The sequence below is a fragment of the Puma concolor genome, chromosome D3, assembly GCF_028749965.1.
Source record: "Puma concolor isolate L17-30 chromosome D3, mPumCon1.1.hap2, whole genome shotgun sequence".
Taxonomy (NCBI): Eukaryota; Metazoa; Chordata; class Mammalia; order Carnivora; family Felidae; genus Puma; species Puma concolor.
This window is the reverse complement of record NC_141678.1, coordinates 44,746,934-44,760,420: the sequence shown is the minus strand read 5'-3', so window position 1 is coordinate 44,760,420 and position 13,487 is coordinate 44,746,934. Positions and strand designations below refer to the sequence as shown.

At 40.5% G+C, this 13,487-nt stretch overlaps 1 protein-coding gene across 1 annotated transcript in view; it reads right to left on the bottom strand.

The window, feature by feature from the left end:
* Positions 1-11,740, bottom strand: part of MIB1 (MIB E3 ubiquitin protein ligase 1) — a 135,541-nt gene extending 123,801 nt beyond the window's left edge. The window contains exon 1 of the mRNA XM_025931201.2: positions 11,512-11,740. Within this exon, the coding sequence (XP_025786986.1) occupies positions 11,512-11,740 (229 nt within the window). The remainder of the gene's footprint in view (positions 1-11,511) is intronic.
* Positions 11,741-13,487: the final 1,747 nt, after the last annotated feature.

Sequence of the window (13,487 nt, the reverse complement as noted above, 5' to 3'; positions counted from 1 at the left end):
CAAATAAATTTAATCAAGGAGGTGAAAGACCTCTACTGTGAAAACTGTAAGATATTGATGAAAGAAACTGAAAATGATAGAAACAAATGGAAAGAAATACCATGCTCATAGACTGGAAGAATTAATATTGTTAAAATGTCTATACTACCCAAAGTAATCGACAGATTTAATGTAATCCTTAACCAAAATACCAACAGCATTTTTCAGAGGTAGAACAAATAATCCTAAAATTTGTATGGAACCACAGAAGATCCCAGATAGCCAGAGCAATCTTGAGAAAGAAGAAACAAAACTACAAGTATCACAATCCCAGACTTCAAGCCACACTACAAAGTTATAGTAATCAAAACAGTATAGTACTGGTATGAAAACAGACAAGATCGATGGAACATAATAGAAAATCAAGAAATAAACTCACACTTATATGGTCAATTAATCTACTACAAAAGACACCAAGAATATACAACAGAGAAAAGAAAAAGTCTCTTGAATAAATGGTGCTAGGAAAACTGAACAGCTACATGCAAAAGAATGAAACTGGACAACTTTCTTACACCATACATGAAAATAAATTCAAACTAGATTAAAAATCTAAATATAAGACCCCAAACCATTAGAATTTGTGGAAGAAAATGCAACATTTTTCTGTATTTGTCTCCTCAGGCAAAGGAAACATAAGCAAAAATAAACATCACACTAAATAAAAGGCTTTTACAGCAAAGAAAACCATCAACAAAATGAAAAGGCAACCTATGAATGAGAGAAGATATTTGCAAATGATACATCCAGTAAAGGGTTAATATCCAAACTATATAAAAAATACATCAAACTTAACATCAAAACAATACAATAAAAAAATAGGCAGAGGACCTAAATAGACATTTTTCAAAAGAAGGCATACAGATGGCCAACAGACACATGAAAAGATGCTCAGCATCACTAATCATCCAGAAATGTAAATCAAAACAACAATCACACCAGTCAGAACGGCTAGTACCGAAAAGATAGGAAATAACAAGTGCTGGCAAGGATGTGATGAAAAGGGACTCTCATGCACTGTTGGTGGGAATGTAAGCTGGTGCAACCAGAATGGAAAACAGTATGGAGGTTCCTCAAAAAATTAAAACTAGAATTACCATATGATCCAGTAATTCCACTGTTGGGTATTACCCAAAGATGGCTCCTGGATGGCTCAGTAGGTTAAGCATCCAATTCTTGGTTTCAGCTCAATCACGATCTCATGTTTTGTGGGTTTGAGACCTGCATCAGGTTCTCCACTGGCAGCACGGAGCCAGCCTTGGATTCTCTCTCTCTCTCCCTCTCTGTCCCTCCCTGACTCGTGCTGTGTCTCTCTCAAAATGAATAAACTTAAAAAGAAATTATTTGGGGCACCTGGGTGGCTCAGTCAGTTAAGCATCTGACTTCGGCTCAGGTCATGATCTTGTGGTTTGTGAGTTCAAGCCCCCTGTCCGGCTTTGCGCTGACAGCTCAAAGCCTTGAACCCAGTTCAGTTTCTGTGTCTCCCTCTTCCTCTGCCCCTCACCCGCTCATGCTCTGTCTCTCTCTCTCTCCTGCAAAAATAAACATTAAAAAACTAAATAAATAAAGTTATTTTAAAAAGAAAAATGAAAACACTTACTAATACAAAAAGATACATGCACCCTTATTTTTACTGCAGCATTATTTACAATAGCCAATATATAGAAGCAACCTACATGTCTAATGATAGATGAATGGATAAACGTGATGTGGTAGATATGTGCAATGGAAAACTACTAGGCCATAAAAAAGAATAAAGTCGCCATTCACAACAACATGGATGGATCTAGAGGGTATTATGCCAAGTGAAATAAGTCAGACCAAAAAAAGACAAATATCGTATGATCTCATTTATATATGAAACCTAAAAAAAAAAATAAAAAAAAAGAATAAAAAAACAACAACATAAAAGGGACACACACTCATATAGAACTAGTGGTTGCCAGAGGGAGAGGGGTAGGGGGATAGGCAAAATAGGTGAAGGGGTTTAAGAGGTACAAATTTCCAGTTATAAAATAAATAACTCAGAGATGAAAAGTACAGTATAGGGAATATAGTCAATAATGCAGTAATAACTTCGTATGATAACAGACAATAACTACACTCACCATGGTGAGCATGAGTAACTACAGAATTGCTGAATCACTGTTGTACACCTGAAACTGATATAACACTATGTCAACTATATTTCAATTAAAAAAAAATAAAAATAAAGGAGCACCTGGGTGGCTCAGTTGGTTAAGCATCTGACTTTGACTCAGGTCATGATCTCGAAGTTCGTGGGTTTGAGCTCCACATCAGGCTCTGTGATGACAGCTCAGAGCCTGGAATCTGCTTCGGATTCTATGTCTCCCTCTGTCTCTGACTCTCCCCCACTCACGCTCTCTCACTCTCAAAATTAAAGTAAAACATTAAAAAATAAATAAAAATTGTTGCTATGTTCCTAGTTCCAATGGAGGCAATGTTCTATCACTGTAATCCAGATAAAATGGTAGAAGAGGCAAGCTAAATGATATAGGGACATATGAAAATGTGTGAGTAAAGAAATGAGTTTTAAGAAGGAGAAATGTTCTTGGGGCTCCTGGGTAGCTCAGTCAGTTAAGCCTCTGACTTTGGCTCAGGTCATGATCTTGCAGTTTGTGGGTTCGAGCCCCACATCGGGCTCTGTGCAGACAACTCAGAGCCTGGAGCCTGCTTCGGATTCTGTGTCTCCCTCTCTCTCTGACCCTCCCCTGCTCACACTCTGTCTCTGTCTCTCTCTGAAAAGTAAATAAACATAAAAAAAAAAAAAAAAAAAAAAAGGAGAAATGTTCTTAAAAACAAAAACAAAAAAAAAGGCCATTTTCCCATAGATACTTAAAATGCATAAGCTCTTGCTAGGTGACTTAGAGCAATGGTTTCCACAGTGAGGTACATGCTCAGGGTATATAGAACAAGATTCTGTGAAATGCAAGAGAAAATCGAAGTCCACAATGTCTTATCTATAATGCCAAACTCCAAGTGTTTTTGTAAGTTAGCGGCAAACTCAGTCATAAACCCTGATCTGAACAAACAAGAGGCTATATATAGTATATAGTCTTTATCATCCCCATAGTATAATTATTCATATGCTTCCCTGGAGAAATGTTAATTTATTTGATTACATGGTACTGCTGTGGACCTCAAAGTGGATGTTATGTACTATGTTGCACACATACCATATTATAGTTCTAAAATCCAGAAGTATACACTTAGTCCCAAGCATTCTGAAAAAAAAAAGGGGGGGGGGGTTTGGATTTCCACTGAAACTTTTGTATTTTTTCTCTAAAAATATTAAGATTAAGTTTCACTAATTGTAAATCACTGAGCTGACACCAGCACCCTCAGGGAGTCCACACAAAAACTCACAACTCACACAGAGAACACAGGTGTCCTGGAGGTGAGGGGGTTTGAGAGCAACAGGTCCTAACAATGTTGCTCACCTCTGGCACATTAAGACATGCTGCAACTTTTTTGTGCCTACTTAAGCAGATTTGTGGAATGTATGCTAGTAACATAAAACAGCATGCTGTTGATTATCTTGAGACAAAGGGCTTAAAAGGCAAAATTAAGAATGAGTTCCATATTTTTCATTTACAAAATAAATAAATGAAAAATAAATGCTTCAAAATTGCACACCTTTTCTGTGATGAAAAGTAGGTGTTAGTGGTATGCCCCTTATAAGACTTTTTTTTTAACTACATCTATTTAATGTGTCCCAGGTAAAGATGACATGAGAAAATAAATGCTGTCCAAAAGAAACTAGAATAAGCAAAGTGAAAACTGGTGTTTAGACATCAGTTCAAATTCAAATTCAAATTCAAAACATCAATATACGGTCTTTAATACCAATGATGCATATCATGAATAAATTTTTATACCCATATCCTTAAAATAATATTTCACTTCATTTTAAATTCAGTAAATTCAGAATTCACTGATTCAAAATATAAAAGTAACACACCTTCTAATTCATATGTAAGAAATGACTAGCATCAGAAAAAACAAAATTACTAGCTAAATTTCAATAAAAAACTTTACTTAACTGGTAAATGGAATAGAAAAATAAGATTGAGATTTAATGAAGATACTGTATTAGTTACAGTCCGGTAAGGAGACATAAACTACACTAATCCACCACTTCTAGAAATAGGGAAACAATGAAAAAAAATGGGATTACTAAAGGAGGGATTCTATAGGGGTAGGATCCAGACCTTTATAAAGGGGTTGTGACTGGCTGGTGCTGGTATCACTGAGTGGGGACACACTGATGATGTTTCTGGTTATATTGGAAGTAACCTGGAATCAAATACTGATACTGAAATCCTGCTAGATGAGATGATGCCAAAAGAAAGCAAGAAAAACAAAACAGCCAAGTTCCTTCTCCCACTTTAGTCTTCCAGTCTCCTTTGAGCGCCCCCTATTGGCAGAGCCAGCAAGGATCCAGCTGGCAAAAAAAATACATGCAGAAGCCATCCCAGCCTCACAGGGTAGAATACAGAGAGTGGGTTTGAAGCCAAGACATAAAAGCTTAAAAACCAGTATAATATACTCAGAAATGCACTTCATCGCTTTGGATTATCTATCTTTATGAGGTCTCCTAAAAGCTAAAGCATCTAGCAAAATCAAGAATGGGATCAAACTGAATTTAGAATCAGACCTGATTTACTAATATATTAAACTAAGATTTTCTAAAACAATGAAGAAAAACCATACTGCTCTCCTTTTTAAAAACATTTTTTTAATTTTTTTTTAACGTTTTATTTATTTTTGAGACAGAGACAGAGCATGAACGGGGGAGGGGCAGAGAGAGAGGGAGACACAGAATCGGAAGCAGGCTCCAGGCTCTGAGCCATCAGCCCAGAGCCTGACGCGGGGCTCAAACTCACGGACCGCGAGATCGTGATCTGAGCTGAAGTCGGACGCTTAACGACTGAGCCACCCAGGCGCCCCTAAAAACATTTTTTAAGTTTATTTTTATTTATTTTGAGAAAGAGATAGAGAGCAAGCAGGGGAGGGTCAGAAAGCAGGGGAGACAGAATCCCAAACAGGCTCTGCACTGTCAACACAGAGCCCGATGCAGGGTTCGAACCCACAAACCGTGAGATCATGACCTGAGCCCAAGTCAAGAGTCGGACGCTTAACAGACTGAGCCACCCAGGTGCCCCTTGCTCTCATTTAAAAAACAAAACAAAACAAAACAAAAAATTCTGAATATAAGCAAAATACCAAAATACCATGCTGAAGGCTGGATCCTTTCAGCCTAAGTGTTTATTTACCCTTTTTCCACATATATTTTTTCCATAATTTTCAGTATTTAAATTTTACATATGAAGCACAGTATTATCTACAGTAATTCTTTGTGGTTTTTTTATATGTAATTTTGAGTCTGGTGTCTTTTTTTAAAGTTGTTTTTTTTTTTTTTTTAATTTATTGAGAGTGTACATGCACACAGAAGCAGGTGAGAGGCAGAGAGAGAAAGGGAAAGAGAGAGAGAGAAAGGGAGAGAGAGAAAGGGAGTGAGAGAAAGGGAGAGAGAGAAAGGGAGGGGGAGAGAGAGAAAGGGAGGGGGAGAGAGAGAAAGGGAGGGGGAGAGAGAGAAAGGGAGGGGGAGAGAGAGAAAGGAAAGGGGAGAGAGAGAAAGGGAGGAGGAAAGAGAGAGAAAGGGAGGGGGAGAGAGTGAAAGGGAGGGGGAGAGAGAGGGAGAAAGGGAGGGAGAGAGAATCCCAAACTGACAGCACAGAGCCCCACTCCAGCTCAATCTCACGAACAGTGAGATCAAGACATGAGCTGAAATAAGGGTCAGACACTTATCCAACTGAGCCACCCAGGCACCCCTACAGTAATTCTTTGAAACCTACTTTTTTTTACTCAACATATAATTGGTAAATATACACTAATTTTTTCATTTTAACTAATATTTTACTGTATGAGACTCATGTAACATTATATACAAATTACATATAAACTTTTAGTAGTTACCAAATTATTGGTTTTATAAATACTACAATGAATTTCTCTAGACATAACCTCTTTACAGATTTGTGCCTGAGGATCTCATGGACATACACTTAAAAGATTTTCTCAGTTGCAGGATATGTGCGTTTGTAAAGTTTACAAGACTGCCAAATTGCTTCTCAAAGTGGTTGTATCAATTTTCTGTCCCACCAATAACCTGAGAGTTCTGATTTCCCCATATTCTTTATCAATACATACTACTTTTAGACTTTAAATTTTTGTCAGTCTGACTGGGGTGAGGTGAAAGATATCTTTTCTTAATTTATATTTCCAGGTTAGTTGAGTCAGCTATATAAATAGTTATTAGTTCTTTACTATTTACATCAAATCAAACTTTTAAAGCTAGAAGAAAATTTTTATTTAAATTGATCTAATCCATATATCTCATACATAAAGAAAAAAGTCAGGTAGCTGTCTTCTAACTTCTAACTGAAAATTTTCTCCCACACCTGGTAATGCAATTATCTATGTTGCCCCTAACCAATAAAACAAAAGAAGCTTTACATATATGAGGTAAGTTTTCAGTAATTTGAATTTTGGGTAAGATCTGATAGTTTAGATATGACAATGTCATATCTCTGTCAACAGCAAAGCTTGGCTTCAACAGTATAGAATGACTGGAACTTTGAGCTGCTGTTTGGAACAAAGAAAATTCAAAACATTAAGAACCTTGATAAAGTGAAAAAATAGAAGAATAAAGACCGACAAGCTGGAGAATTTGACAGTTCATATGCAGCTCAATTACTATATGCAATGAGTGATCCTGGATTGGATCCTGGACCAGAAAAAAGACATTAGTAGGACAACTGATGAAATCTTAATAAGGTCTGTAGATTAGTTAATAGTATAATATTAATGTTATTTTTCTGGTTTCAGTAATTGTACTTTGTAAGCTGTTAACATCTGAAGATGAGCAAGGGCAAAAAGGAAGTCTTTTTACTAATTTTATAATTTTTGTAAACCTGAAATTATTTCAAAAAGGTTAAATTTATTTTTAACTATTATGTAAATAAATATCAAGTACAATATAAATGTAATATTTAATAAATCTCAAGAATATAATAAAGTACCAACAGATATTAATTGTTAAATATTTTGAAGAAAAAAGAGAAAAAAAATTGGAAGTAGTATTATAGTCCTGGAGCAAAATTAGATCTAAGAACTTGTGATCTGTTCAATCCTTTAAGGAAAACAAAATAAAAGTGAAGAAATTAAATCATAGAAATTAAAATATTTCAACAGCACTGCATAAGAAGGCTAGCTATCCTGTATCTAGAAATGCTTTTTTTTAATTTTTTTTTTTCTTAATGTTTTTATTTTTGAGACAGACAGAGACAGAGCATGAGCAGGGAAGGGGCAGAGAGAGAGGGAGACACAGAATCGGAAGCAGGCTCCAGGCTCTGAGCCATCAGCACAGAGCCCGATGTGGGGTTCGAGCCCACAGACTGTGAGATCATGACCTGAGCTGAAGTCGGACGCTCAACCGACTGAGCCACCCAGGCGTCCCTAGAAATGCTTTTAAAACGTCTGCTAAAATAATCAGATGAACAAGATGAATTGTTACATATTACAAATTAAATGTATAAAGTCATGTAAATTAAACTGAGATTTTTTAAAAAATTACCTCTAAAAACACCTGCTTTTATAAAAGATAATGAAACTATTTATGACAGATATACTCCATACCACAAAACACACAGACAACATTAACACCCCTTCAAAAACTGCTGTAGTATAGGATTTGTTACACTTTACCCTGGAAAGATATTTAAATTTCCCCATAAACCTGCAATTACTGACACCAAGATGCCTCCAAATTATTTAGTTGTGGTCAAACTTTAGCTTGAACTAGCATGATAAAATTTTAAGAGTGTGCAGAAACAGGTACATGCCTCATACAGTGTTGTTGAGAGTGTAAAGTGGTAAAATGTCTTTAGACAGCAGTTAACCAACATCTATCAAAATGTTAAATATGTGTACCCCTTGATCTAGCAATTCCACATTAGAAGTACTCAGCACTGGGGTGCCTGGGTGGCTTAGCCAGTTGAGTGTCCAATTTCGGCTCAGGTCATGATCTCTCAGTTCGCTGAGTTCAAGCCCTGCGTCCTGCTCTATCGCTGACAGCTCAGAGCCTGGAGCCTGCTTCAGGTTCTGTGTCTCCCTCTCTCTCTTCCCCTCCCCCACTCCTTCCCTCCCTCTCTCTCTCTCTCAAAAGTAAATAAACATTAAAAAAATGTTTTTTAAATTAAAAAAAGTACTCAGTACATATGCATAGGATTTATTCACTGCATCATTGTAAATAAGACCTGAAACAATATAAATGCCCATCAATAAAACACATTACATAAATTATTACATCCAGTCAACTGGTATACTATGCAGTTATGAAAGAATAAGGTAGACCTATATGTGCTAATAACATGGAACAATTCCCAATATGTACTATTAAGTGAAAGAAACAAAAGTGCAGAAGAGAATATAGTGTACTACCATTTGTACCTTTAAAAGGCAGTAGATTTACAGTATATTAATAAATATGCTTGCAATAAATAGAGTATTATGTAAGAATACACAAGAAGGTGATATCAATAGCTATCCCTTTTTGTACTGTTGGATCTTTTCTTTGGGGCATGCATATTCATTCTTCTCAATGTTTAAAAAGCCAGCTAAGAAACACAATTTTATGAATTATCTGTTCAAAAAAACTGAGTTGGCCTGTGTTAGTTTCCTTTTTGTTGCTGCTAATAATAAATATAAACCCATTTCAGATTTGTTAAGCTTTGTCAAACTCAATCATCAAGCCGTAGAAGTAGCTTACTTATAAATTAACTCAGAATGTATTAAAGACTTTAGCATTAAGACATGAAACCATAAAACTCCTAGAAGAACACATAGGAAGTAAGCTCTTTAACAATGATTTTGGCAATGAATTTGTTGGACTTGATGCCAAAAGCAACGAAAGCAAAAATGAACAAGTGAGAATACATCAAACTAAAAAGCCACTACACAGCAAAGGAAACAATCAACGAAAGGAAAGAGCAACTTACTGAATGGGAGAAAATACTTGCAAGTAATACATATAAGGGATTACTATCTAAAATACATAAAGAACCTGCACAATTCAACAGCAAAAAAAAAAAAAAAAAAAATCTGATTAAAACATAGACAGAGAGGGTGCCTGGCTGGCTCAGTCAGTTAAGTGTCTAACTTCAGCTCAGGTCACGATCTCACAGTTCGTGAGAACGAGCCCAGGTTGGGCTCTGCACTGATAGCACTGATAGCGCAGTGCCCACTTGAGATTCTCTCTCTCTCTCCCTCTCTCTCTCTCTCTCTGCCCCTCCCCTGCTCACGCTCTCTTACTCAAAATAAATAAACTTAAAAAAAAAATGGACAGGGGCGCCTGGGTGGCTCAGTCAGTTGAGCGTCCGACTTCAGCTCAGGTCATGATCTCGCGGTTCGTGAGTTCAAGCCCCGCGTCGGGCTCTGTGCTGACAGCTCAGAGCCTGGAGCCTGTTTCAGATTCTGTGTCTCCCTCTCTCTCTGACCCTCCCCCGTTCATGCTCTGTCTCTCTCTGTCTCAAAAATAAATAAACGTTAAAAAAAATTTAAAAAAAAAAAAATGGACAGAGGATCTAAAGAGGCATTTTTTCAAAGACATACAGATGGCCAACAAGACACATGAAAAAATACTCAACATCACTAATCATCACAAAAATGCATATCAAAACCACAAATGAGGTATCACCTCACATTTGTTAGAACAGCTACTATCAAAAAGACAAGAAATAACAAGCATTGGCAAGGATATGGACAAAAACAAGGTGTTTTCTGTTAGTGGGAACATAAATGTGTGTAGCCAATATGGAAAAGTGCCTCAAAAGATTAAAAATAGAACTACTATAGGATCCAGCAATACTTCTGGGTAACTAATGGAAGAAAATGAAAACACTAATTCTAAATGATATATGCATTCCCATGTTCACTGCAACATTATTTACAATAGCCAAGACAAGGAAACAACCTAAATGTCCATCAATGGATGAAAGGATAAAGAAAATGTGCCATATATATATATATATATATATATATATATATATATGGCATATATATGTATATGGCACATTTTCTTTATCCTTTACTTTCTTACATTTCTTTCCATTTTATATATACACACACACACACACATATATATATATAATGAAACTACCTCTTGGTAGTTACCAGAGGTGAGTGAGAGTGGGTGAAATGGGTGATGGGTGTCAAAAGGTACAAACTTTCAGTCATAAAATAAATAAGTCATGGGATGTAAAGTGTACTTTACATGATGACTACAATTAATAACACTGTAGTGAATATTTGAAACTTGCTAAGAGAGTAAATCTTACAAGTTCCCATTACAAAGGAAAAAAAATTTTACAACTATGGATGGTGATAGAGGTTAACTAAACTTACTGGGATGATCGTTTTGCAATATGTACAAATATCGAATCATTATGTATACACGTAAAACTAGTATGTCAATGATACCTCAATTTTTTTAAAGTAGCTTCTTTATGCACTCTGAAAAGTAACAAATTTTAAATTTGAATTATTTTCAACTAAATAGATATCATGGACAAATCTATAAATATAGCCTTGATTAAAATAATCCAATAAAATAAAGTTCAGTTTACCCCATTACATAAAAATTCTAGAATCAATAACAGATCCCTGAAATTTTGTGAATCAAACTGACTCCTGTGAATGGGTAAGTCTCTGACATAACCTTACACACAAAAAAATCTGGCGTCTAATCCACTTGGAAAAAGTATTTAACACAAAGAAATGGTTCAGCAGCTTAGACTGTTTTTCCCTCTACTGGTAATGACCCAATTGAGGTGAAAAATCATTCTACAAAGTCCCAATTAACATTTGGCTACTTAATTCCAAGTCTGTCTTTCTATGTGTTACAGGAGGCCATACATACAAATGTACGTACGTTACGTACGTACATACATACATACATACATAATTGGCATTTCAACAATCCGAGGTACCAGAAGCCCCTCGGCAATTGTAACCCGCCAACTAAAGACCATATGGCTAGGCAAGCCTCTCTTCACAGTTATCACTCGGTGGCTGATTAATTTCAATGGCTTATTAGACAGGCCTCTCCAGACCCTTTCCCTAGAGAAGGAGGAGGAGGGGAACGGTCTGTTGTTTTCCCGGTGCTTTGTGCCCTCCAGGCTTGAAAGCATCCTGGTGACGGTGCAGCCATCATTTCCCGTGGGGGCAGCGGTGTCTTTTCGGCAAGTTTTTGTTTACGAGGTACCGAACCCAAAATCCCTTTGGCTCTCTCCCTTTCCATCTCGGGCTTCTCCCAGGCGTCCCGACGCCCACCGGGCCTCGCCCGTTCCCCGCACGCGCGCAGACCCTGGGCCAGGGGCCAAGACTTACCCGTGGGCGCGCTATCCAGGATGCGCAGGTCGTAGGCCCCAGAGCAGCGGTAGTTGGCGGCGGTGCCGTTGTCCCACACCACCACCACCTCCTCGGGGCTCTCGAAGCTCCGGACCGTGCCCACATGGCCCTCGCCGCCGTCCTGCTTCCCCCACTTCCAGTCCGGGCCGCGCACCACCCGGGCCCCGACCCCTTCCACCATCACCCGGTTATTCCGGGAGTTACTCATCGGGGCCCGGGCGGTGGGCTCTGCCGCCGCCGCCGCCGCCGCCGCCGCCGGTGGGCCCGTGAGGGAGTTGGGCCCGGGCCGGACTCTCGGCGCCGGCGGGAGCGGCAGCGAGCCCCGGGGGACGTGGGAATAACTCACGGGGGCGGCGGCGCGGTCCCCGACAAGCCCACAGCCGCTCTCCAGCCGTCGCCGCCGCCGCCGCGCCCCCCGCTCGGACTGGAGGCCGGACCGCAGCGGCTCAGAGGCGGCGGCGGCGGGCGGGCAGAGGGGAGGGGGCCGTGGGCGGGGACTCCCCCGCTTCCTCCGGGCTCCCCGGCCGGGCTACAGCGACGGCCGCCAGGAAACCACGCTCTCCCCCGGCCGGGAGCGCGGGGAGCGCAGGGGGCCGGGGGAGGCTAGCCCGGGGGGGACGGCGAGGGCAGCGGGGAGCAAGCTTAACTGTCGGCCTTTTTTCTCCCCCAGCCCCTCGATCCGGGGTGGGCGCCCGAGTGCCGGCGCCGTCTCCTCCCCCGTGGGCAGCGGTGGTACCTCCCAGCGTCCGGCTAGCGCCCGGGCCCACGGGCCCCCTTCTCTGTGCCCCCGCGCACGCCGCCGCGCTCCGCCCCGCCACAGAGTCCCCGCCGGGCGAGAGCGGCTCCACATCCGGATACTGACGCACTCAAGACTGGAGCAACCCCTTCTCTCACTAGGAGGGGAATCCTCAGCAACAGTAGGGCGGAAAGGGTTTTGGAGAGTCGCGCGACTGGGGAAAGAAAGGAGAAGAAAATCGATCCCTAAGCGTCTCTCCAGGGCCCGATGAGAGTGCGCATGCGCCTGGCCCCCCAAAAAAAAAAAAAAAAAAAGGAGGGGGCGCTAGACGGCCAGCCCAGCCAGAGGCGCTGGGAGGGGCGGTCAATGGGGTTGTGGCCTACGGGTGGTGAGGCGCGCCCCATTGGTTGTGAGAAAAGGGGCGGAGCAAGAAATCCGTCCCACTGACCTGGAGGTGGGGCTGGAGGAAATCAACCGAGATTGGGATCCGACCCGGGCGCTGAAACTGGGTAGCTATGAAGAGGTCAGTCTTAATCTTTAAATTCTAGTGTACCTCGGTGTAGAGTATGTGTTTGGGATTCCGTGTTGTTTTAGTCTTTTTTTAACAGGGTCGGAAATAGGATAGATTATAGCACAGATTAAGGGCGACCTGTATTTTTGTATGTGTAAATTGCAAACATTTCAAACTTGAGTGGGTGATTAAGGATGTACTTTGGGGGGGGAGGGGGGAGCGGGACAGAGGAAGAGAGAGACTCTTGCGAGGGGTGGGGCTCGATTCCTGAACCCTGGGATGAAATCAAAATTCAGATGCTCAACAGGCTGAGTCACCCCAGCAACCCTAGGGATGTATTTTAACCATTCGGTAGAATGGTACCGAATGTGAGCAATGTACAAAGTCCTTTGGAAGGTGTGTCTTGTCTTCAAGTGGAGTCAGGGTGCTAAGTAGACTCCAAACAGTACAAGCTCCTGGGAGAGTTTACATGCACTTTGCCCATTGATAACTCCCATCATTCAGTCCCTGAATGCAAAAGACAACCTTGAAAGGAAAATAAGAGGACTGTAAGAGTGGTTTTTGGCTATTACTTAAATGACATTATGGTGTGTAGGATTTTTGGGGCCCCTGGATGGCTCAGTTGGTTGAACATCCGACTTTGGCTCAGGTCATGATCTCGCGGTCTGTGAGTTCGAACCCCCGTCGGGCTCTGTGCTGACAGCTCAG